This window comes from Rissa tridactyla, chromosome 4, assembly GCF_028500815.1.
Source record: "Rissa tridactyla isolate bRisTri1 chromosome 4, bRisTri1.patW.cur.20221130, whole genome shotgun sequence".
In the NCBI taxonomy this organism is placed as follows: Eukaryota; Metazoa; Chordata; class Aves; order Charadriiformes; family Laridae; genus Rissa; species Rissa tridactyla.
The window spans coordinates 22,521,991-22,547,203 of record NC_071469.1 but is presented as its reverse complement, the minus strand read 5'-3'; the positions used below and the strand labels follow the sequence as shown (position 1 = coordinate 22,547,203).

At 38.4% G+C, this 25,213-nt stretch overlaps 2 protein-coding genes across 3 annotated transcripts in view; one reads left to right on the top strand and one right to left on the bottom strand.

Annotated features, from left to right (window-relative positions):
* The window catches only part of EFCAB11 (EF-hand calcium binding domain 11), a 64,872-nt gene extending 43,920 nt beyond the window's left edge, over positions 1-20,952 (bottom strand). The window contains 5 exon segments of the mRNA XM_054197909.1: positions 11,569-11,659; positions 13,044-13,124; positions 13,127-13,144; positions 16,791-16,844; positions 20,871-20,952. Coding sequence (XP_054053884.1) covers positions 11,569-11,659; positions 13,044-13,124; positions 13,127-13,144; positions 16,791-16,844; positions 20,871-20,889 — 263 coding nt within the window. The 5' untranslated portion in view covers positions 20,890-20,952.
* Positions 20,953-22,307: 1,355 nt separating this feature from the next.
* Positions 22,308-25,213, top strand: part of TDP1 (tyrosyl-DNA phosphodiesterase 1) — a 49,383-nt gene continuing 46,477 nt past the window's right edge. The window contains exons 1-3 of one of the 2 annotated variants that reach the window (XM_054200016.1): positions 22,308-22,400; positions 23,120-23,670; positions 25,147-25,190. In XM_054200016.1, the coding sequence (XP_054055991.1) occupies positions 23,124-23,670; positions 25,147-25,190 (591 nt within the window). In that variant the 5' untranslated portion in view covers positions 22,308-22,400; positions 23,120-23,123. Of the gene's footprint in view, positions 22,401-22,523; positions 22,648-23,119; positions 23,671-25,146; positions 25,191-25,213 lie in introns of those variants that run through there. The other variant, XM_054200017.1, reaches the window with a different exon arrangement.

The window sequence follows — 25,213 nt, the reverse complement described above, 5'->3', positions numbered from 1 at the left end:
TTATAGAAACTTTTTTTGTTATCCTTGACAACAGAAGCCAGGTTTAGTTCCAGCTGGGCTTTGGCCCTCCTGATTTTTTCCCTACATAGCTTCACTACCTCTTTGTAGTCCTCTTGAGTGGCCTGCCCTTCCTTCCAGAGGCCATAGAGCCTCTTTTTTCCCCTAAGTTGCAACACTAGCTCCCTGTTTAGCCAGGCCGGTCTTTTTCCCCGACGGCTTGTCTTCTGGCACATGGGGACAGCCTGCTCCTGCACCTTTAAGACTTCCTTCTTGAAAATCATCCAGCCTTCCTGGGCTCCTTTGCCCTGGAGGACTGCCTCCCAGGGGGCTTTGTCAACCAGGCTCCTGAAAAGCCCAAAGTCCGCCCTCCGGAAGTCCAAGGTAGCAGTCCTGCTGACCCCTCTCCTTGCTTCTCGCAGAATCGAAAACTCTATCATTTCATGGTCACTGTTCCCAAGACAGCCTCCAACCTTCACATCCCCCACAAGACCTTCCCTGTTTACAAACAACAGATCCAGCAGGGCACCTTCCCTAGTTGGCTCACTCACTAGCTGTGTCAGGAAGTTATCCCCAGTACGTTCCAGGAACCTTCTAGACTGTTCCCTCCCTGCTGTATTGTATTCCCAGCAGATGTCCAGCAAATTGAAGTCCCCCACGAGGACAAGAGCTCGCGATCTTGAGACTTCTCCCAGCCGTTTATAGAATATTTCATCTGCCTCCTCATCCTGATTGGGCGGTCTATAACAGACTCCTACTACGATATCCGCCTTGTTAGCCCTGCCCCTGATTCTTACCCATAAACATTCAGTCTCATTATCACCATCATTTAGTTCAAAGCATTCATAACACTCCTTAACATACAGGGCCACCCCCCTGCCTCTCCTTGCTTGCCTATCCTTCCTGAAGAGCCTATAGGCATCCTATCCTTCCTGAAGAGCCTATAGGCATCCATGGCAGCACTATAGCTATGTGAGTCATCCCACCACGTTTCTGTGATGGCAACTACATCATAATTATCCTGCTGCACAATGGCTTCCAGCTCCTCCTGTTTGTTGCCCATGCTATGTGCATTAGTGTATAAGCACTTCAGCTGGGCTACCAGCTGAAACCAGCCTGTAAGTTCCAAAAATATCAGCAAGAGGACACCCGTTATCCTACAAGCGTTATAAGAAGTCAGTTAAAAAACTCAAACAAATTCTTGTAAAGCTGAAACACGAACGCTTATAAACTTTGTCAAATTCAGGAATATAAGGATTGCTAACAGCACATACATCATTTAAATGCTATTAATAATATTTTATCTTTAATTTAAACAAAATACTAAAGGTGAAGTAAAGGGACACAGTGCAGCTATGTCACAAACAGTATATGCTACCAATTAATTTGAGAGCATTTATCAAATCAAGTAATAACTTAGTCTGTCATGTTAAAAAGAAGCTCTATCATCAGGTGTTTCTTTAAACTAGCTATTAATTTTTGTTATATAGATGTAATATTACAATATCCCCTTTTCAATTGTGTTACAATTCTAATGCTGAATAGCTTTCTCAAAATGCAGCAGAGATTGTAAGAAAAAAGAACAAAATCTAAAACTGGCTAACAATTTGACAGAAGGCTGTTCTTTTGTTATGTCATAGACTGGTTCATTTTTAGTTTTGTCACAGTTTTTTTCTACTATAAGGGGAACTTAGACTTTGCAAACACTTCTTTGCTACTGCGAAGAGTTATTGCTATTTATATTATCTACAATTCTTACTGTATGTTATTATATTATATTCAATGGTGTTTTTTGCCACAGTCTTTAATAATACTGATAGACCTTGGGCTGCCCGGTCCCCCGGAGCTGGAGGACCACAAGTGTGTGACTTTCCATTTGTGGACACTGAAATTGTAAGGGACCAATTTATCAGCTGAATATTCACAAGTCCATGGGGCCTGATGGGATTCATCCCAGAGTTCTGAAGGAGCTACCTGTCAGTTCCCCAGGGAACTACAGACCTGTTAGTTTAACCTCAGTTCCTGGAAAAATTATGGAGATGATGATACTGGGTACCATTGAAAGGCATTTCAATATGCATTCAATAATGTAATCATCAGGCACAGTTAACGTGGGTTCACAAAGGGAAAGTCCTGTTTAACTAATTTGATATCCTTCTATGATAAGGTCACCCACCTAGTGGATGAAGGGAAGGCAGTGGCTGTAGTTTTTCTGTATTTTAGTAAGGCTTTTGACACTGTCCCTCACAGCATTCTTCTGGACAAGTTGTCCAGCTGTGGGATGCGCAGGCCTATGGTGAAGAACTGGCTGTAAGGCAGAGCTCAAAGTGTTGTAGTGAATGGGGCTACACCTGGCTGGTGACCAGTCACCAGCAGTGTTCCTCAGGGTTCAATTCTAAGGCCAGTTCTGTTCAATATATTTATCAACGATCTGGATGCAGGAGTTGAATGCACCATTAGCAAGTTTGATGATGATACCAAATTGGGAGGTACTGTTGCCTCTCTTGAGGGACAGGAGGTGTTGCAGAGGGATCGAGACAGATTGGAACATTTGGCTATGATTAATGGGATTAAGTTTAACAAGTCCAAATGCTGGATTCTGCACACAGGACGGAGTAATGTTGGGAATAAGCATAAGCTGGGAGACAAGTGGCTGGAGAGCAGCCCTGCAGAAAGGGAACTGGGGGTGCTGATTGAAAGTAGGCTCAATACAAGTCATCAGTGTGCCCTGGCAGCCAAGAGGGCAAACTGCATCCTGGGGTGCATCAAACACAGTATGACCAGCTGGTCAAAAGAGGTGATTATCCTGCTGTATTCAGCATTGGTGCAGCCTCACCTCAAATACTCTGTGCAGTTCTGGGCTCCACAATTTAAGAAGGATGTGAAGGTCCTTGAATGTGTCCAGAGGAGGGCAACAAAGCTCGTGAAAGGGCTGGAAGGAATGCCCTATGAGGAGTGGCTAAGGACTATGGGCTTGTCTAGTTTGGAGAAAAGTAGGCTTTGGGGTGACATCATTGCTCTCCAACTTCCTGAGGAGGGGAACTGGAGAGGGAGGTGCTGAGCTCTTCTTCATGATATCCCATGAAAGGACACGTGGGAATGGTTCAAAGCTGTTCCAGGGGAAGTTTAGACTGCACATGAGGAAGCATTTCTTTACCAAGAGTGTGGCCAAACACTGGAAGAGGCTTCCTAGAGAGGTGGTTGAGACCCCAAGCCTGTTTGTGTTTAAGAGGCATTTGGACAATGCCCTTAACAACATGCTTTAACTTTTGATCAGCCTTGAACTGGTCAGGCAGTTGGACTAGATGATTGTTGTAGGCCCCTTCTAACTGAAATATTCTATTCTATTCTACTCTATTGATTAAAGTAAAAAAAAATCCAAACATATCTGAATATATTTTCAGTCTATCAGTACACATCACAGATTACACTTCAAATAAAAGATGCAGTTCATTTTGCTAAAAATCTTCCATTCTTAACACTGGAGAAAAATCTACTTTTAATAAAAAGTATCCTCTGAAAGAGCTCAAGGAACATTTTCCCCTTCAGGGTAGATGTTCAGCTTTGGATGAAAACGAACAAGAATTAACGTCATCTAATGGCTGTTTAATAGTTTATTTGAAATTAGTTTGGTGGGGCCAGTCTTTTTCACAGTTTCTATCATCCAATGCAATTAAAAAAATAATCAGCATCTGTGTAGGTAGTCTTTGTAAAGAGATCACCAAACTGAATAAATATAAGCTACTGCTAAAAGAACTGATTCACACTTGAGGCATGTTGGCAGGTGAGAAAAAAGGTATCTGTGCTGCTATTACCCCAGATGTTATTCATAATAAAAAAAAATAATCTTTGATGTTGTGAATTTGGTCTATTTTACAGCTGCCACATTCAAATATTTTTAGTTATATGTCAAAGTTTTATCCCATCTGAAAGAAACTCTTTAAAAGAGAGTCCCACGGATATGACCAGCTAAGCACTTATTGCGGCATTAACACGTTTTAATATTACCATGGATATATTATAGTGACTGACCACGTGCATATTCCTACTCCATGGCAATGCAAAATAAAATGGATTCATATGAACTAAGAGCGGTTTATGTTAAAACAACTTACTCTGCACTTCAAGGACCAATGAGAGAAGGCCAGTGCGAATGGCAGGAGTGATAACTAAGAGGCATGAACCAGTGACTTATTTCAGTTTGCTAACATAACTGCAAATTCTTGTTTGGAACCCTCAAAAATAGAAAAAGCATAAATTTTTAATTTAAACATGAACTTAATTTAAATTACTAACTTGAAGAAATTTTTTAAGATTTATTTCAAGTAGCATTTTTTTTCCAAATTAGAAAAAAGTATGTTGAACTATTTAGAAGGAATAAGCACGTAAATGTGTGGCATATTGTGTAACACTCATGTGCTAGGTTTTGCTCTGAAACCTGCAAAAATTCATGTGTGTGCTTATGGCAATTGTTTTAGCAGTCCCTCTCTCATCAGATAAAGTGATACACAAAAAAAGTTCAATATTTTAAATTAATTTTCTGTAGGATTGGGAAAATATCTAGACCTGGGTCATATCTGCTATAAATTCTACTTAAAATTTTTGTTAGGATGATTTGGTGTCAGATTTATTTGTAGTGAAAGCTCCATGCTTCCACTAGATGTGAAATAGATGTATAACGGCCTACTGCTCCATAGGAGCAGCACAGTGTGCCCAGTTTCTGCAGGATTTCCTAGTGATGTTTTTTATTAGACAAGTGTTAGAATGAAGGAATAATTTGAATTTACAGTAGTGTACTAGTTCTGGCTGGGACGGAGTTAATTTTCTTCACAGTAGCACAAATATTGCTGTGTTTTGGATCTGTGACTAGAACAACAACAGTGTTGATAACACACCAGCATTTTGGCTGCTGCTGAGCAGTCCTTGCACAGCCCCCAGGCTTTCTTTTTCCCACTGTGCTCCCCTAGTGAGTAAGCTGGAGGTAGCCAAGAAGTTAGGAGGGGACACAGCTGGGACAGCTTACCCAAATTGACCAAAGGGATGTTCCATACCGTATGAAATTTGTTGCTCGTGCTGTAAAGAGACTTATGATATTACATATCGTTGCAATAAAAGAAAGATTGAGATAGTTGAGGCCATTCGGCCTGGAGAAGAAGAGAAGGCTCCAGGGAGACCTTTTGCAGCCTTGCAATATATAAAGGGGGCTTACAAGAAAGACGGAGAGAGACTTTTCACCAAGTGACAGAACAGGGGCAATAGTTTTAAAATGAAAGGGGGTAGATTTAGATTAGATATTAGGAAGAAATTTTTTTACAGTGAAGGTGGCGAGACACTGGAACAGGTTGCCCAGAGAAGCTGTGGATGCCCCATCCCTGGAAGTGTTCAAGGTCAGGTTGGATGGGGCTTTCTACAACCTGATCTAGTGAAAATCACCTGATCTAGGGGAGCTGGACTAGATGATCTTTAAAGGTCCCTTCCAACCCAAACCATTCTATGATTCTATGATACCATGCTCAGCCATCAAAGCTTGGGAAAAGGACGAGGAAGAAGGGGATGTTTGTGATTATGGTCTTTATCTTCCCAAGTAACCATTAGGCGTGCTGCTTTCCAGGAAGCAGCTAAACATTTGCCTGCTGATGAGAAGTAGTGAATAAATTCCATATTTTGCTTTGCTTGCATGTGCAGCTTTGCTTCACTCATTAAAGTGTCCTTACCTCAACCCACGAGTTTTCTTGCTCCTCTTCTTCTGATTCTCTCCCCATCCCGCTGTGGGGGAAGTTAGTGAGTGACTGGGTGAGTGCTTAATTGCTCTCCGGGCTCAACCCACCACAAGTAGCAATGATGTGTGTTGTTAAGTAATTGGATTACAAAATTGGTAACAGATAGGGAAAGCAAACCAAAAATCACTAATATGACCCAAAAAATACATCTATCTTTAGGTGTTAATTTAGGATTCTCTACAAAATGTTTTCAAACATACTTGCATCCTGGTTTGAGGTAAAACAGAAGCAATTTCCTGTTCAGTAGTTTTACTTTTTAGCTAAGCCTCTTCTAACTCTCTGAAACTCTCTGAAATTAACAGCATATTGTAGAGAAACTGTTCATTCTCAGAGTGATAAGACCAAGGAATGGTACACAGAGAGGTCCTTGCTTATACTTATTGCTATAACAACTAAGGTCATCTCATTGGAGGGTTGGATGCAGAGGAGCATAAAGGGGTTGCACCTGTGGGGAGCAGCAGATACTTTCTCACAAAGTATCACTCCACTTAGGCAGAACCTGAAACGCATACAGCTTTAATTGTGTATCAGTTCCCTTTGCAATGAATCATGAAATAGGTACAGCCTTAAAAAGAAGAACTTGTGTTAGGGTACAGCTTTGCAATATAAAGATCATTCAATTTGACTCTTGTCCCCCTGAACATCCTTAGTACTTCTTTAGATTAATTATGAGGATCTCTTTTTTTTTTTTTTTTTCCCCAGCTCCTCTAATTTCTTATCTCACAAGGGTGAAACAGTGTGGATATTATAAGACAGCTGTTGGATTTTTGTCCATCTCACAAACGCCAGCTAAGGACAGATAGGAGAATCTTTCTGTTTTCCTGGAGTGAGATACTTGTTACAGAATAATAATCCTAACTCCAGTCCCTGTTGAGAGATAGTAAATAAAGATACTGAGGCAGGTCCTTTACACTTTGATGTTCAGTTTACCATCTTCTTTTACCAATTTTAGGGCAATGGCATATTATTTGTGGGCATGGGATAAGCTTTTAACCCATGATTTGAAAAAAAAGTACATACATGGATATGCATGGGTAGACAAAAAATTGATCTTTTCTATTAGAGATGGTTCTCAAGAGATAAGGGAAAAGACTTGTATAGGTGATGAAGTGTGATAATATGAAAGGCTGCAAGACAGTTGCTTAAGAAACAAGAACAACAAAGGAATAAACTACTGCAGGCACCACCAGAGCTGGAATGACATTGTACTGTGTACTATGTTTCCATGGCAACTAGCCATAGGAAGATGAATGTCTCATATTCACTGTGCTCTGCAGTACATGTCTATAAATCAAACTTGCATAAAAGAGCATAAGATTTCTTCCATGGGGTGGCTCTGAAAACCAGGTTATTTTCTCATTACTAGATAATTACATGAAAGAAATACGAGACAATTAGGTCATTTTTTGTATGGAAAGTACCAATACATACAAAAGTACTAATATACCTCTAGTGTGTGATCCTATCAATCTAAAGGCAGAGCAGCATAAAATGCGGATCATGAATGCCTTCTTTTCTTCCTTAAGATCTGATTTATGCTTGCTAGCTTTAAAAACTGTATGAGACTTTTCTGTCCACTTTTGGTTTGTAAGACATTTTTCATCATTTATAGGTTCACTCACATTCACATGTGATTGGTTTTCAGCTTGCTTCTGTTACTATTTCCATTATCATGGTCTAAGGTTTTGGCATACAAATAACCTATGTTTCTTAAACAAATGGCACAGCTAAGACAAATGTTTTCTCAGCAGCAGTAATTAATAATATTGTATAATTTGAATATGACATATTCACAACAAAAAAGGAAAACAGTACTTGAAATATTTTTTAAGAATTTGAATCCCACTTTAGAAGACAACATGTTCACTTACAGACAGTCATTTATCACAAATTATTATTGCAAAGGACTTGTCACATTTCATATCCATGTAGCTACCTGCAGAACAGCAGCATTATTATAAAGAAATTCTTGTGTGTGCTACCCATTAAAAAGAGCCCCATCATGAAAGAACATATCATCACACCATTTACCTTAGCAGGCACTGCTGCAACACCTGTGTCTAGAATGCTGAGATTTTATGGTACAAAGGCATTTTAATCAGGCACACACCAGGTGCATGATAAGCACTTCAGCATTTTGTTCAATATAACTGCAATATTAGCTCAGAAACAATAAATGTTACACTACTGTTCAGGCAAGATTACGGTCAGTTAATACAATCAAATATAAACTGAAAACTCACATGCATTTTGCAAACTTTAGCAACAGCTAAGTGCAGTATATTACTGACATTCGTAAGAAAATAATCCCTTAGGAGAAAGAATGTCTCCATTAAATATTATTTTATCAGTATGAGATGAAAATATATTTGTTTGGTCCTATTCCCATGGAATTAAGAAATAAATAAAAAAACCCCAAACTACCCACTTACTGTACTTAGAAACACTGTTGAATGAGGTGTCTTTTTTCTTTCATAAAATAGAGCGTTTAACACCACCCCATCCTGAAGCTCTTCTACCAATTCAAATTCATTCACTACATCTTTACACATTAATAAAAGAATATACAACGTTAAAGTAAAGCAGGGATATTAACTGTATGTTTCATAACCCTGTATTCCAGTAAATACAGTGCAACCATTGCTAGTAACAGGCTGCAAACTCTGTACCGAGTTTGCAAGGTCTGAAGACTGAGGTTTGTCAGACTTTGTCTGAATTTGCTTGACCTGCCTGGAGCTTTTACTTGCTTTACCTGTAACAGCAGTTCTTTTAAGGACCAGGCGGTTATGCCTAGTTTGTTCTTCTTATCTTTACACAGTATAAATATAGCTTTATATAGACAGAAGTAACAAGAATTTCTTCTATGTAAAATGAAACGTTTATGAGTTTAAGATAATGATGTAGAGAAGTACAGACATGGCATGACAGCAGAGGCCTTTATATGTAAAGACACAGCACATAGAATAGAGGAGGACAGGCATGGGATGTTAAGATACAGGCCACAGGCTAACACTGGAGGACCAGGACAAGAAACAACTTACCAATGATCAGTTAAAGAACCGCGGACACAGGAGCTGGACAAAAGTGGTTGCATGGATGACAAAGAGAGCAGTGAACAAATATCTAAAATATGTAATACGTGCTATATAAAGTAAATTTGGATGCAACACGGGCTTGCAAATCAATGAAGAAAGAGGAAGATGTAAACTGTGCTGGAAAAGATGTAAAAATGACCCAAAGTGGGTGCTGGAGTCAGAGAGAAGAAAACATCAATACGAATATCATACTCCTCTTGGTAAAGAAGTCAGGATAATGGCAATTCACCCTACTGTGCCTGCCTTGAACCTGTCAACCTCAGAACCAAGAGGGACAGTGGAAGACTGAGAATAACAACAGAAAAATAGGTAGATGTTCGGAGGTGTATAACATATTTAACTGCATTGCGACTTTTTGTAGCATAGTATTCTTTATTTTAGTTTTCTTTCTTTTTTTTTGGTAATTATTAAATCTGTACTAGTAATAACTCTTTGACTAGACTGCTAAGATTTCCATATAGTAACAGTAAATTTTGGCTTTTTGTATCGGGTGTGCCTCCTTTGTAGACATAACAAGATTTTGAGATTTTGAGCATAACAGCTGTTGTAGAGGTAGGTTAGAAAAATAATTTGTTATTCTTTAGCTTCTTATTCTATTTTAAGACTATTTTAATATTAATAAAATACATGAATGATAAATACAATAATTCCATTTTCAAGCTTCAAGTTTGTTAATTCAACATGTATGGATGCCTCATGATGAGCATTTTGTACTACTACAAATCAAGTCTACTTGATCTGAAAGCTAAATTACTTCAGTGGGGTCCTTCATTCTTAATGCAAAACAATTACTGATATTCTCCCTTCCTTGTTCTACAGACCTGATCCCTATGTGCTGTATTAATTGCTAACATAGACCTACTTTTAGAACTCACACTTGATCAGAGTCATTAAATCTGAAGATGCTAAAAATATTTCCTCTGTCTTTCTTTTCATACAGTCTTAATCCAACTGTACAGCTCAAATTAGGACAAAATTCCTAGCTCTGTTTCCCTATGTAAAGTTCAACATACCCATCAAGAAATATCCAAAAAGGATGTGTTCCTAAAAGAGGATTTAGGACAACTCTAATTTCAAACTAAAATTCTGAAGAGTTCTCTGCAGATTTGTCCTGGTCAATGCAAAAGAAATCCGTATTACACAATACTATTGTGTAATTTCTTTCAAGAGTAGACAAAGAAACATGCAAACTTCTTGAAAATTTCATTTTCAAGAACCTATGTTTCTCTTCAGGTTCCATACCTCATTCATAAATATGCAATCACAAGTTTCATTTGCTGGACTGTGATAATGCTAGCATTAGAGCTACTGTTGATGTTGTTAATGACATGTCTTCCTTACTAGATACAGCGTATACCATAACATTTGCTTGAACTTTCCTTCATTTATAAATTCACCAAGATTATAATTTAAATTCAAAATTGGGTAGTTTCACTGACAGAAAGATGGGTCAAAAGTTTTCAGAACTATTTTACGTTATGAAGCTAAGTCTTCATTTATTTGACAGTTTTTCAAATGAGAAAGATAATGTAACAACATATGTAAAAATGCAAAATAAACCAGTATGAACAACAACTACATATGCTTTTCTGACCTAAAAAGGATTAATATTCAAGACAAAGATTTTAATCACTGGACAGAAAAATTGGACATTAGGCCCTTCATAGAAGTCCTTAAAATATTTAAAAAAAGGATAACACCTCAAGCTATTCTGCTTACATTTTCCTATTCATTTCTTTACAATATACCAAAAAGTTATAGTAAAATCACTTGGACATCAAGAAAAACATACCACATAACTTTTCAATCCTTCTTAAAATAATTAGTTTCCTCAAAATACATTACATCTTTAGTGCAAAAACACAAGAGTATCATCTAAGACCTTTGACACTCTACGCTTTTATTTTGTTATTGAATGCCAGTGGCTTGAAAGATGTACAGACCAATTCCTGTTCTGCGATAATGCTTTGTACCATGATTCCAGATAACTACAAAAAAGAATAACGACCCAAAATCCACCCCCACCTTTTAAAGATGGTGCTCAGCAAGCTATCTGATGCCATGTCTTCAAAAGTGAAGGACTTCTCTCAATGACTGAGTTACTTCCAAACAAATCATTCACATCACAAAAAGAAAGTTTTACATTTTGCAATGCAATGTTTTCCAAAACAGTTTTTAAATAATGTTTACTGACAATTGCAGAGGTAAGATCATTTTTTTATGATCTGCAAATTACTCTCAAAATTTTATTCTTCCACTTCTGAGCCAATCTTACCTTGCAGGAAATCTCACCACTACTGCCTCTCAATATGCGCTACAGTTTAAGTGAATTTTTCAAGATATAGCTCTTAAATACAGATTTCCCCAATTACAGGAGGAAAATGTAAAAGTAAATAATTTTAGGCTTCTTAAAAAACAGTACAGGCAACAAGTTACTTTCTGCATCTGATAATAATTATTTTAATTATAATTATTTTATTACTTATATTTATACAATTTATATTAATTATTATATTATACATTATTTATCTTCATAACATACTGAATATAATATACTGAATATAAGGCACTGAAACAGTAATGTGCTGAAGCTTATATCTTCAGTTGCATGATAGAATCTAATCATTTCAATTAACTGAAATATATACAACACAAAGCCTGCTATCCAGGAATACGGATGTCATTGTTAATCTTACCTGAAGGCTTCAGCTATGATTCTTTCAAATAACTTAGCAGAAACAGAGTTGAAGGCTTTCTTGAAGTCTTCAAAAGTTAAAAATCCTCTATCTTTTAAATCAAGATTAGGCAAGAGAAAAATAATGTAAATTAAGGTTTTTTTTAAACTGCTTAATACAATTATGTTTGCATGTGAGCTAATCAATTCACATTTCTGAAAGGATTATACACCCTTTAAGTTACTGTATTTGTAAAATATTTTAGGATGGCTACATTATATAGAAGAACAGTCTGAGAAAGATTTTATACTGACAATTCCTTTTTGCCACTGTGAACCCTGTTCAAAAGTACTGTGCCTACAACATCTACAACTCTCTTATTTAAGTTTTAATTTTAAAAGTAGACATTTTGAATTGTAAATTTCAGATTTGTAAAACTTTGAAAACATATACTCTAAAATATCAAAATTACATTTCAAATCTATCATTTTCATTGACATCTTAGTTATTCTAAACATTGTGTTTCAAAAATTTTCTTGCATAAAAAAATTTCTCCTTCAGTTTAATCGTGCTGCAGACATAAGATCCTGAATACTTTATATCAGAGTAATATCAACCGATCAGTCACTTAGATTATGAATTCACTTCCAGATCCAACTGGAAAATAAAGCATCTCAAACAGGGCTACAGCAGATTGTGTGCAGCAGATCACAAGACAAACAAAAGCACAGTGCTTGAAACAGTTAAGTCCTTTGAAATAACTCACTAAAAATAACACTTCAAAAGCTACTTTTAGTTCATGGCAAAAAGCTGAGTGGATGCCTATCTGATCATCCCAACATCTGATTTGCCATACGTTTCACTTTCCCTCTTTTCAAGGACCATAGTCCTATCTCAGGTCAGGAAGAAAAAAGCAAAGGATCATTTGAATGTCTATCAGCTCAGAGGCTCCTGGTGAAGTTTTCGGTTTTTTAAGTTTGATGATGGGAGATCCCCTGTTGTCTAGCAGGAACAAAAAAGAATCACCACATCTGCTTCTCAACAAGAACAAGAAAAAAATCCTTGTTACTTTCATTTCCCTTCCTTGGTCTATCACGAGAAGTCAAAACGATCTATATCCATCACCAGGGACAGAAATATGTAAACTATGTGGCATAAATGAGTGGAAATATATCAGTATGAGTAACAGAGAAATAATGAAAGGTAGCAACAGCAACTAGGTAGGGTGAATGGCTAGAGACTTCTCTTAACAGCTGGAGGAGCTCATAGTACAACAGACAATCCAGAGCTACCATCTAGAATGCCACAGCCTACTGACCTTGACTTCATTTATATTAACACCATCATGATCTTTGTTACTCTGCTACTGTTCTACTTAACTTTGCAGCATCCAGAACATCATCTTAACTTCTTTTTATTTCCTGCAGGTGTTCTGTTTTGCTCAATTATTTTAGAGTTAAATTAATACTCCAAATATTTAGGAGAAAAAAAATTACCTTGCACATCAAAATCTGTAAATATTTGCCTTGCTTCGTTACTGTATAACTGTGCAGCCTTTTTTGCACTCATGAGATTTAAAACTTTTCAAATAATAGACCTAGGAAGATGCAAAATATAAATAAGTACCCCTGCAAAAAAGTCAGTTTTATTTTTCTCCTTAAAAATATGTACAACTGTGGTCTAAAAATTACGAATAATTTTAATTATATAAATAAACACAAAAATAAAACTGAAATAGTAGTCTTCAAAGTTAGATCATGATCATGCAAACATTTCAATATCGTTTTAATTTTCTCACTTATTTTCTATACTTGAGTATAATAGATGACCTCTAAAGGTCCCTTCCAACCCAACCCATTCTATGATTCTATGATAATGCTTCTGTTTACTTCTACGTTTTCCTTCTTGTTACTTGCCATCTCATGTTTCTTTGCTTTGGAGAGAAACATGGACTTTTCTAAGTCAATAGCACTTGCATGCCATGGATAAAGATCCATGCTGCATAAACAATCTATCTGGCATCATTCCCAGGAATGAGAGAACTCTGAAATAATCTATAGCCTCAGATACAGATTCCTATGACATTTCTAATAAAATTGAATGTAAAACTGGATTGGTTATTCCTCCTGCACACTATATGAAAGTCTTTACTTGTACATTTATCTTGTTCTTTTAATGAACTGAAAATGAAAGAAATTGAAATGCAAGCATGGCTTGGAAGTACTTAATTGACCGTTTCTTCTAAAATCAAAGTAAAACATAAAAATTAAGAAACAAAAATCTGCCCCTCAAAACTTCAGGCCTCCCCATGAAACGTGCAAAAATCTTGATATAAAAATTCTGCAGATACATATGTTTTGGGCAAAAAAAATCCCATTTCAGCTCAATATTTAAACAGACAAATATTCCTTTCTTATAACTTTCTAATATATGCTTTATGCTCATTTAAAAAAAATAATTTTCCTTAGAAGGCAACATCACTGTATCCTGCAGGAATTTTTCTTTATCAAATAATATAACAAAAGCTCTGCACTTCTTTCTTTTGATTCATTCATATCCTATTCTTTCTGCAGTGGTTCAAAAGCACAACTCCTTCAGCTCCACCTGCTGTCTCAATTCAAATATTAAACTACAAGCTTATGGATTTCCGGTGTTTCTTTCCTTATTTCTTCTTGAAAAAAATCATACATTAAGAACTGTTACAGTCTCAGTTTCCAGGATTACAAAGACTTGCTGCTTTCAACTGCTAGGTTCTGTACATGCACAATTTCTTTAATAGCAGAGGTTGCCTAAAACATACTGAACTTGCCTGCATGAACAGCTTTCCATTCAATTGGGTAACTATGGAAGTGAAACGATAAAAAGCAATATAAGCTTTCCACCCATTTATTTTTTTCTCTTTCAGAGTAACATACGAGCCCAGAAAATTGTAGTATACAATTTTCCTTTTATAGAATGACTCCTCTAATAGAGTGCCGCCTATTCATTGATCTTGAAGCTTGGCAATTTATGTGCTACTAGAACAGGTTGTAAAGCTATCTCAACACACAAAAAGGTCATCTTAAAAAATATTCAAGCCAATTAGGTATTAACAAATCCATAATCTTTATATATTAGTTCACTATTTTTCGTTCAGGCATTCATATGTGGTTGTCCTCTTGAAAAAAAATCTGAGTAAAATCTTCATTCTGTATTTATTGCCTAAATGAAAGATTTACAAGTAAGGGTGTGGTTTTATGAACATGGGTTTTGGCATCAATGCTAGAATAAACAAAACCAGCCTCTGCACTGCCTTTGTATCCATACATATACTTGTGGGGCCATATGGCAAAAGGGATGGGGGAACTTACTGATAAAAGCAGCCACAGTTTTTTGCCACTTCATTTTTTATAGGAATAATTTCTCCAATAAGACTTGCCACGTGACCCCACAAAGAGATGTATGGGCATAATTGATAAGGTCAAGGACAATAAAAAAAAAAAAAAAAAGAACTATATAAATGGGAGGGTGTTACAGAAAGAGACATTTATTGAACTTTGATGTAAGATTCCAGTATTTGACCAAATAAACAGTGGAAAAACATCAAAAAATGGATAGAACCTTTTTCATCATTTACCAACTTGAACACTAAAAATTCCTAACTACTCTATCACTAATCTATACCATGTTGCTAGTAAGAAATGCCACTTAGAGAAGCAAGAATAAGTTCAAGATAAATGTAACATAGAAGCACTAAAAATATTACAAAACTAAATGAAATCATATGATCCTCTTTAATAGCCATGGTAAGCTCATTTATAGAATCATAGAATAGAATCATACAATCATTTAGTTTGGAAAAGACCCTTAAGATCATCGAGTCCAACTGTTAACATAATACTGCCAAGTTATGACTAAACCATGTCCCTCAGTGCCATGTCTACACGTCTCTTAAATACCTCCAGGGATGGTGACTCTACCACTTCCCTGGGCAGCCTGTTCCAATGCTTGATAACCCTTTCAGTGAAGAAATTTTTCCTAATATTCAATCTAAACCTCCCCTCGCGCAACTTGAGGCCATTTTCTCTTGTCCTACCACTCGTTACTTGGGAGAAGAGACTGATCCCCACCTCGCCACACTCCTTTCAGGTAGTTGTGGAGAGCAGTAAGGTCTCCCCTCAGCCTCCTCTTCTCCAGGCTAAACAACCCCAGTTCCCTCAGCTGCTCCTCATAGGACTTGTGCTTGAGACCCTTCACCAGCTTCATTGCTCTTCTTTGGATACGCTCCAGCACCTCAATGTCTTTCTTGCAGCGAGGGGCCCAAAAGTGAACACAGTATCAAGGTGCAGCCTCACCAGTTGTCTTGGTTTCAGCTGGGTTATAGTTAATTTTCTTGCTAGTAGCTGCTGTGTTTTGGATTTAGTGTGAGAATAACGTTGATAACACGTATTGTTTTAGTTGTTGCTAGGTAATGCTTATATAAAGTCAAGGACTTTTTCAGCTTCCCATAGAAGCTGAGTGGGAGCGTAGAAAAGACAAACTGGCCAAAGGAATATTCCATACCATAGACATCATGCTCAGTATATAAATGGGGTCTGGCCAGGGGACAGGAATCTGGGATTGCTGCTCGGGATGAGCTGGGCAATCAATCATTGGGTGGTGAGCAATTGTATTGCATCACTTATTTTGTATTTTCTTTTATCATTATTGTTATTGATATCTTCTCTTCCATTACTGTTCTATTAAACTGTCTTTACCTCAACCCATGAGGTTTTCTTTTTTTTCCAATTCTCCTCTCCTATCCCACTGGGGCATGGGTGTGGAGTGAGTGAACAGCTGCGTGGTCCTGGTGGCCACTTGGGGTTAAGCCACGACACCAGTGCTGAGTACAGGGGGATGATCACTTCCCTAGTCCTGCTGGCCACACTATTCCTGATACAGGCCAGGATGCTATTGGCCTCCTTGGCCACCTGGGCACACTGCTGGCTCCCATTCAGCCAGCCATCAACCAACACCCCCAGGTCCTTTTCCAACAGGCAGCTTTACAGCCACTCTGCCCCAAGCCTGTAGTGCTGCATGGGGTTGTTTTGACCCAAGTGCAGGACCTGGCACTTGACCTTGTTGAACATCATACAATTATATACATTATCATTAATCTGCATCAGGTTCTTCAAAACTCCGAAGAGTCTAAGCTTCATAATTTTTTTAAATTTGTGAATGAAAAAGGAGTAGAAATCATTGACAGGTAAATGTTTGCATATTACCTGAATTTTGTGGTCTCACAGAAGACATTACTGAATCCACCTTCACCTGGAACACAGAAGATATGCCACAGTGGGTAAGTGATAAATCTGAACTACCGTATGATTTCCATTTTATATCAATAGTATGTGATTTCATTAAACAATGATATCATAATAATACATATTACACAACTGTATCATCTATGGCATTTAAGAAAATATTTTATTCTAATTAAAATAAACCCATCTCTCTTTCATCCAGTAATCTGAGCATATATGTAGCCCTAATAGAATCCTAATCAATATCCAAACCTTAAACTAAGTATGCTTAAACAAACATGCTTAACTTTATACAGATTGGAGTTCAACTACACAAAAAGGAACTGTAATATTAAAAAATAACTTTTGGAGCATCAGCCCCCAAATTCATTATTTCCTTTGAACAATGAAAGAAATTCCAGTGTCAATATTTAGATTGGAGACGAGCTATTTTGTGAAACCTAGTTTGATCAAAATTCATTTGGTAAATCTGTTTAAAATAAAAACTTTAATAAAAAGGTATAGAATAAAAGAATGAAAAGGAAATTTAAAAAAAAAAATGTTTGCATCATCCAGCTTCCACAACTATCCTCAAACCAATCCACTATTGTCTCATTTTATGTATTACGTGTCTCCTTTACTGTCTTTTGATAGGATCGTACCTCACAATTTTATCTGTTAGGAACAGACTGACATATGTTGATTAGCGTGTTACCAAGATCACTAACACTCACTAAGATTAAAGTGTTACCAAGATTCATTATAATACAAAAGCAAAAAGCTAGATGACATGATGAAAATGAAAAAACTGACTTTGCAGAACTGAATTAGGAGGGGACCAAGAGATCACTGGAAAAGATCTTTGAACAATGTAAGGAACAGAAAGGGAGCATATACCCAAGAAAGCACAGGTCTGCTTTGTATATTTATATAATATTTATATTGCTTTTTAGCATGACTGAGTGCTTATGAGTCCAAACTCTCGCATCCGTGTTATCAGAATACAAGACTGCACATAGTTGCAGCACTGAGACAACTACATGGGAGGAGAGGACGTGTTAGCAGCTTCTGGTGCAACCTAAGCACGCTCCATTCTGGAGAACGGACAAGCCAAACATGCCGTGGCCAGTTAACCTAAGACTATATGTTCCATTTGTCCTGCAACACTTTTCACAGTGACTGTGTCAAGCATGGAAATAGACTAGGGAGTCCTTTTTAGAAAGCTTTGATAAGATGTGCCAAAAGAGCACCTGGAAGTTCTAAGCAGCCCTGAGCTCAGGCTGCCTTTCTGTACTCTGGATGTCAGGGTGCCCTGCTCTTGGCATCTTATCCAGCGGCAGACGCCAACCTACTGGTGTCCTGATAGGAAGGCAGGGAGTTGGGTCAGGGAAAACACTGGACATTTCTGGGGGCCTGGCCTCCTAGGCATAGCGTAGGGAGTGCTTTCAGTTAGGTCGAAATATAACAGTACCAGGAATGAAACGCCAGCTGGGGAAATGACATCTTGTCATGACTACTATTTCTGCAGTACACTTTTCATTTGAAACACTGAACACCTGAATGTGCAGTTAGCTAGCTGAATGGTTGTTAAAATCTGAGAGCATTTTAGATCAGTTCAAATAATTTTAGGGAAAAGAGGATCAGTGAAACGAACTTCCACAGGAAAAAGTGTAAGTCCTACAAAAATGACTCCCACAATGCTGCTAGTTCCCCAAAATGATGATTTTTATATGCTAATAAATATATCAAATATACATGCAGTATCAGTCCAACAATCAGGTTAATCTCTATTTTCATGTTTTCCCAATCACTTGTCTCCGAAGGCTTAATTTTAAACTGCAGTAAGTACAGAACCTCCATGAATAACCATGTAAAAACAATATTTTACGAAAAATAATATAGAATTGTTATAACAAATTATTTTGAAAAAGCAAGTGGAGCAGGAATGCAATTCAGTCTTAGGTCACGCCTTCTCTAGTAAAGAGTTCTTTCACGACATCTAGTGGGTAAAGTCAGAATTACTTTCTATTTATACAATAAATGAAAACATGATTAAAAAAAAGATGCAGCAAAAACTTAGTAAAAATGCAGTTGCTTGATTGCAATTAATGATGCTAAATAACTGCCATTTCCACCGAAAAATTTCTGTTAGTATGTCGTGTAGTTGAGGAAACAGTTTCACCTTAATTTAATAAGAAACGTGTGCACACCATTCCCTACTCTTGAAAGTACTCTCCTTGCCAGGGCTGTTCTCAGTGACTTCCAAAGAAATACAAGGACTGTTACTATAGCCTCTGATTTTAATCATTTTGATAACAAAGCGAAATGCACAATAACATGATCAAGAACTGGATTCTAATAATTAACTTTTAGGATTGTAACTTCTGTGTTTGATTTCTATCCGGTGCACGTAAAAAGTTGCGTTTCTCAGAACTAGACAAAAAAGTACCAAAACGTCGTAAGGAACACTTACAAGGCCTAGCCATCAGCAAACGCAAAAGCTGTGGCTGTGCCATAAACCATAGTTAATACATGTTAGCAAAAGCCACAAATGAAAGTATCAGTCTACCCAGGGATCTTTTAGTACTTCACAATGAGCAGTCATTGGGTAAAGACCAACAGTTGCTGGAGCTTGGCCCACTTAAGGAGCTAGCAAAACCACTAGACAGCAGAATCACTCCTGGAACAAACACTGTTTAATTAATTTTTGTGCAGCTGCACACGCAAAATGGTCTACAGCCAGGTGGTCACAGCACTGCCTAGAGACACAGCAGGTGTGACTTGGCACCTTTTCAGGAAGAAATAACAAAACCTGCACCTCCTTTCTTCCCGAGAGTCCTCCACTTCTATTCTCTTTTCAAGCAGGAGCCATCAGTGACTTATGCACAAAACCTGCACTTGTTTGAATGCCTTAAGCACGTTTTAAGTACTCCTACTGGAAGAAACATTCCGGGAATTTAACGGAACAGCTAATTTTTACACCACAGTAAAAACAGATAGGTGAAGATGGATAAGAGTCAGCTGAGCGTTTTCAGATTCATAATTCAGCAGTTAAGACTCATTTTAGAAGTCAAAATTATTTTTAGATCTGGACGTACCTCATTGAGAAAATGTCTACCCACAGCTGAAATGTATCAGAGATGACTACTTTCAGTTTAATAAAACATTTCTGTGGTTTTTACTGTAAATTATCATAGAGAAAATTTTGTTTATGCCCTTGTTAAGACTATTTGCCTAAAATACGTATTTAAGTAAAAAAAAATAATTAGTTCACAAGTGGTCCTTGGGGAAGACTTCTCAAACTGGAGAAGAAAGACGTATCATAATTTCTATGCTAAATAGACTTTATGGTATATTGGTCAAGCTTGTATCGACCTGCCATGAGAAAGACAAACTCACAGGCATACATGCATTTATTTTGAAATCTTGCATGTGTGTCCTTCTTTTGAGATCACCTACTAGAGTAGAAACATAACTTAGAGAACTACACTGAGCCATATAATTTATCCTGTGTCTTCCTGTGAGTATGCAACACATGATTTCTCTCAGTATACCTTTCTTTTGTTAAGATTTTCGTACAGCTATAGATTTATACTAGTCAAAATTAAAATGCCCAACTGTTACTTGAAACCAAAAATAGGTATATTTTTGAGAACACATTTATTATTAGGACATGCAGTAGTTTCACATCTACTGAAACCACTGAGTAAAGAAATGGAGTGTACCACTAATAAAAACCAATAAATGATCAGTAACAAGCTCAGCAAGTCACTTATTTCATATATCTTGTACATGAGTGAAATACAATGCAACCTTTTGCTCATCACAGTCTGCAGCAGGAGAGGTAGGGGGTTGATTATTTTCTTTTGAAATAAATACCCCCAGATAAGAAAATTTTAAGAATCTGTAGGCATTTCTGTTTACCAAACCTAGCGTAATCCACTCCAATTAGTGTGGACCAGTCAGTACACAGAGTTCTCAATACTGAGACATCAATATAAGCTAGATCTTCAGAATATAATTGAAAAAATAAATACCTTTGAGTTTATAACTGTTGTTTTGGTTTATAACCAAACAACATTACTACAGCAACTTTAAAGCCCTCTCTGCTTAAATTGACTTTGTTATCTTCATCATACACTTCAAAAACCTAGAGAAAGAAAGCAATTTGCATTAAAAAACAATAAACCTGACCTAATATTTTTTACTTTGAATAATTGTTATGGGAAGAATAAAATAGGCATTTGCCAAATAATCTATGCTATTTAAAAAAAAATAAAATTGAAGATTAGTCGCATCTCTGTCAGAACTCTTCATTAACTCTGTTACAGTAGCTGAAAACGTGTCCATTTAATTTTAAATTCTTGTTAAGTTTTCCTATTTCTAAGTTTTATGTGCTTATTATGAAAAGGCTTTTTGCAAACTTAGAATATATGGTAAAGACTTTGTATATTAAATTTGTTTCTGCAAAATCTTGATTTTTTTTATTGAAAAATGCATCTTTAATTCTCTCAGTAAAGTCATTATATAGACAGGAACTATGAGAGACTGGAATGCAAGCATAGTCAGAAACCACCAAATTTTCTGAAGTACTTTTAGAAAATAAATACTGTTTCCATAGTCTATATTTAGACAAGATATTATGCACATAACATAAGAAACCCATGCAAGTTTCCTAAGAGCTTTTCCCACAGCTTCAGCTGTGGGACCTTCAGCAAGGGTTGGTAATAAAACATTTAATCTCACGGTACTGAAGAGTATATCCACAGATTGTTTCAAGAAGAAGCATTACATGCAACACTCCAGAAAAGTGACAATAAATTACATAAACAAGCTGAAATTTCATTAATGGTTTTCTCGGTGTAGCTTGCCGATTTTAGTGCATGCTGACAGAAGACACATTATTTGTTAACTGCAGTTAACAAGCTTGTAATAAATTAATGAGAACCGAATACTAAGGCAGTTCATTTTGGTAGACAGAGCAAGCTTTGATGTGGTCTATGCTCTTACTTTGATTAATTTTACACCTGTTTTCCTCCCACTCCATTTTTGAAGTTGTCACGCAGTTATCTCATTAGCGGGGCGCTTCAGACACAGTAATTAACAACGGGCTGAATGAACGATTATGCAAATACCGCACCTGCCCTCAACAAATACTAAGGCCAGATAATGGCTTATTAGATTAATTCCGGTCACTAAGACGTGACTCCGTCGCCGGTTTAGCAACATTTGAGAGAGGCGCCAGAGCTGCCTCACTGCCCCTCGACGCCCGTGATGGCCCTGGGAGGCCGGAGAAGCCCTTCAGGGACCACGAGGCACCGATGGGAGGTACCCGCCGCCCCTCGGGCCCCCACCGGCGGGGACGGCTGCCCTCAGGCCGCGGCGCCATGGGGGCCCAGAGGCCCCCGCCGCCGCCAGCTCCCGCGGGCCAAGGGCAGCGCCGGCGCCGATTGGCTAAAATCAGGAGCGCGCCATTGGCTCGGGAGGCGGGGAGGGGGCGGGGCTGCGCTGCGCTGAGGGCAGGCGGGCGCTCGGCCTTCTCCGCTGTGCTCCTGGCTGCGGGCGCTCTTGCTCGGGCGGCGGGGCTTGGAGGTAAGCCGCTGTCCCGCCCCGGAGTGCGACGGGGCAGGCGCTGGCGTCTGGGGTGAGCGGTGGAGCCCGCGAGGTCCCGGTGCGGGCGGCAGCGGCCGGTGGGGCCTTAGCGCGGCCGTGGCTGAGGGGATGGTGGCGGCTGCCGCGCGCTGCTGCTCGCCCCGCCCCGGCCGCAGGCCCCGCCCTCCCGGCGGGGAAGGCGGCGGGAGCAGCGGTCCCGTCCGCACGGACCCGGGGCGGCGGGCAGGTAGGCAGGCCTGCCTCTTGCCGCTTTCGGCTGCGGGCCTCGCCGGGAGGTGGTGGGAGGGGGGTTGTGGTCCCGCAGAGGCAGCCGGGAAGAGCGGCGCTGGCTCGGCTCCGTGCTCCCGTGTCTCCTCTAGGCGTTAGGGTCGGTATGAGAAACAGCTGTGTGATGCAAAGTGCTCTCTTTACGTTTGAAATGCTGTCTTGTACGTGTCCTTTTCGTAGCCGCTTTTCCATGCGCAGTTAGCTGCTTCTTGCTTGATGGTTGCTTCCATTGCACGTGGTCCTTTGTTTCCTGGGCACAGAAAAAGCCTTTGTGCGCTAGGAAATTTTCCCGAGTCAGAAGTCGTGTGGAGGTTCTGCCAAATACAAAAAGCAAAGCTCTGTAGTAATGAGCAAATGGAAATACGAAGGAAAACAGGCTTGAGCATAGTGAAAATGCACAATTTTTGTTTGGTTTGTTTTTTAATCCCTAGGAACATGCTTCAGGAAGGTGCGCATGGAAAATGGACAGTATCTAGCAGTGATGAAAGTACCGAGGAAAATTCTGACAGTGAAAAACCGTCTACATCTTCACTACTGGATGCTACACGTGGCAGAACGAGTGGACCACAATATCCATGCTCTGACGCTAGGAAAGCTGCTCACAAGAGAAAAGCTTCTCCCCTGAAGCTCAGTGATAAAAAAATTTCTACAGAAATACCTCCAGCAGAAAAACAGAGAGCTAGCCAAGAAGGCTTAGGCTGGTGTCTTTCTAGTAGTGATGAAGAGCCTGAAGATCAGGAAAAGAATGCCCACAAAGAAACACTGAAAGAAGAAAAGTGTGATTCGCCCAAAGAACATCCTCTGAATCTTAGCAAAGATGATGAACTCCCAGAGAATCAGAAAGCAGAGGAGTATGATGAAACACCCAGTGAAGCCCAAGATACCTGGGATTTGTTGAATGGAGGAAACCCTTTCAGGTTTTTTCTCACTAAAGTCAAAGGAATTGAACAGAGCTATAATTCTGGAGCCCTGCACATAAAAGGTGAACAAGTGGCTTCTATGGAAGTGGGCTTTTGGGAGAGTTGTTTCCAACAGAATGCTTATTTTTAGTTTGTGGGTATTTTTAAATGCATATATCCCTTGGTGTGGCTGAGGCTTCATATTCTAAATGTGCAAGTTGTAGGAATTGGTTCTGTTATCTTTGCCGTTTTCTTTCAGAATTACAGTGTATAAAGCATTAATTTGCTGATACTGATTCTGTTGTAACTTCTGAGTTATGCTGCACAAATCTAATGTTTGTTTAGCAAAGACACATCATAAGGTGCTGACTTCTGTGTGAAAACCGCTTGCCTTCGTGGCTCTTAAAGGGATACTTAAGTGCCTAATCATGCTCCCTGAGTAGTTGTTAGCGCTTGTTTTCATGCTGCCGAGTAGTTTGGACCTAGTAGTTCTCTATTACTTGATGCAGTACAAGGTGGTATATCTGAAATTCCATGGCTGGGATTCATGGGCCCATTTCAATTCAATTAGAAGTGAGCATAAGCCAAGATGCAGTGAAGTCTTCGGTGTACAATACTGATGCTTCAGGAACGCTGTGTAGCTGTGGTTTGATTTAATGGGAAGCAGCTCTGTCCACCTGTAAACATTATCTCATTCAGAAATGAAATCTTACACATCACAAGAAAGAATCAGAAACAAGCATTAATAGGAGATTTATGCACAAAAATACAGTAAAATGAGGTAGTCCTTTGAAGGAGAACAAATGACTGAAGACCTATTCAATTAGATTCTAACTTTTCCTGAACTTCATGTGCTCGCTATGAGCACTGATTATTGGTGGGAGCCTGGTGTTAAAGAACTCAATTGCTTAACTGCTGTATGTCTTTTATTTGCTTTGTGAATTCATTGTGGCTTTTGGCTTGCCCTCTCAGGAGTAATTGTCATGCTAGGTGACTAGTTGAGCTGGTGGAGGGGCTGAGCATTTTTTTGTTTGTTTAATCTGCGAAACCAGATTTCTGTAGAGATAGGCATGAAATATTTTGTCTATCCTAAAACATATTTGTAGGATATGTTCTCAAGTTGCTGCTGTGCTTCAGTTATTGAGGTTATAAATATTCAGTTGGATTTACCATAAATGAATTAAGGATGCCCACATCCTATAATCACTCTGCAACAGCTAAATCTTTAAGCATGCCCTTACTACTTCTACCCTGCCACAGTTCTTCAAGCCTGCTCTAGAGGGGAGAGAGTAGTTTGATGTCCGTTTCTCCATATGATCTTGGTCTTTCTCCTAATGAGTTCTTAAAATTTGTTTTCTACTTTGGGAGGATTAATGCTTTCTATAAACATAAGACTATAAGTCACTCGAATAGTCAAAACAGTAAACTTAATTGTGAATGCCTCAGTTACACCGAGTCTGTGAACAATCTGGCACTTGTGGTAGTTACCAAACTGTTCAAGATGTGAAATGTTTACTTGAACCTTTTTTTACTCAATTATGCTTTAATGTTTTTAATAGATATTTTATCTCCTCTTTTTGGGACTCTCATATCTTCTGCTCAGGTGAGTTTCTTGTTTGCCAAATT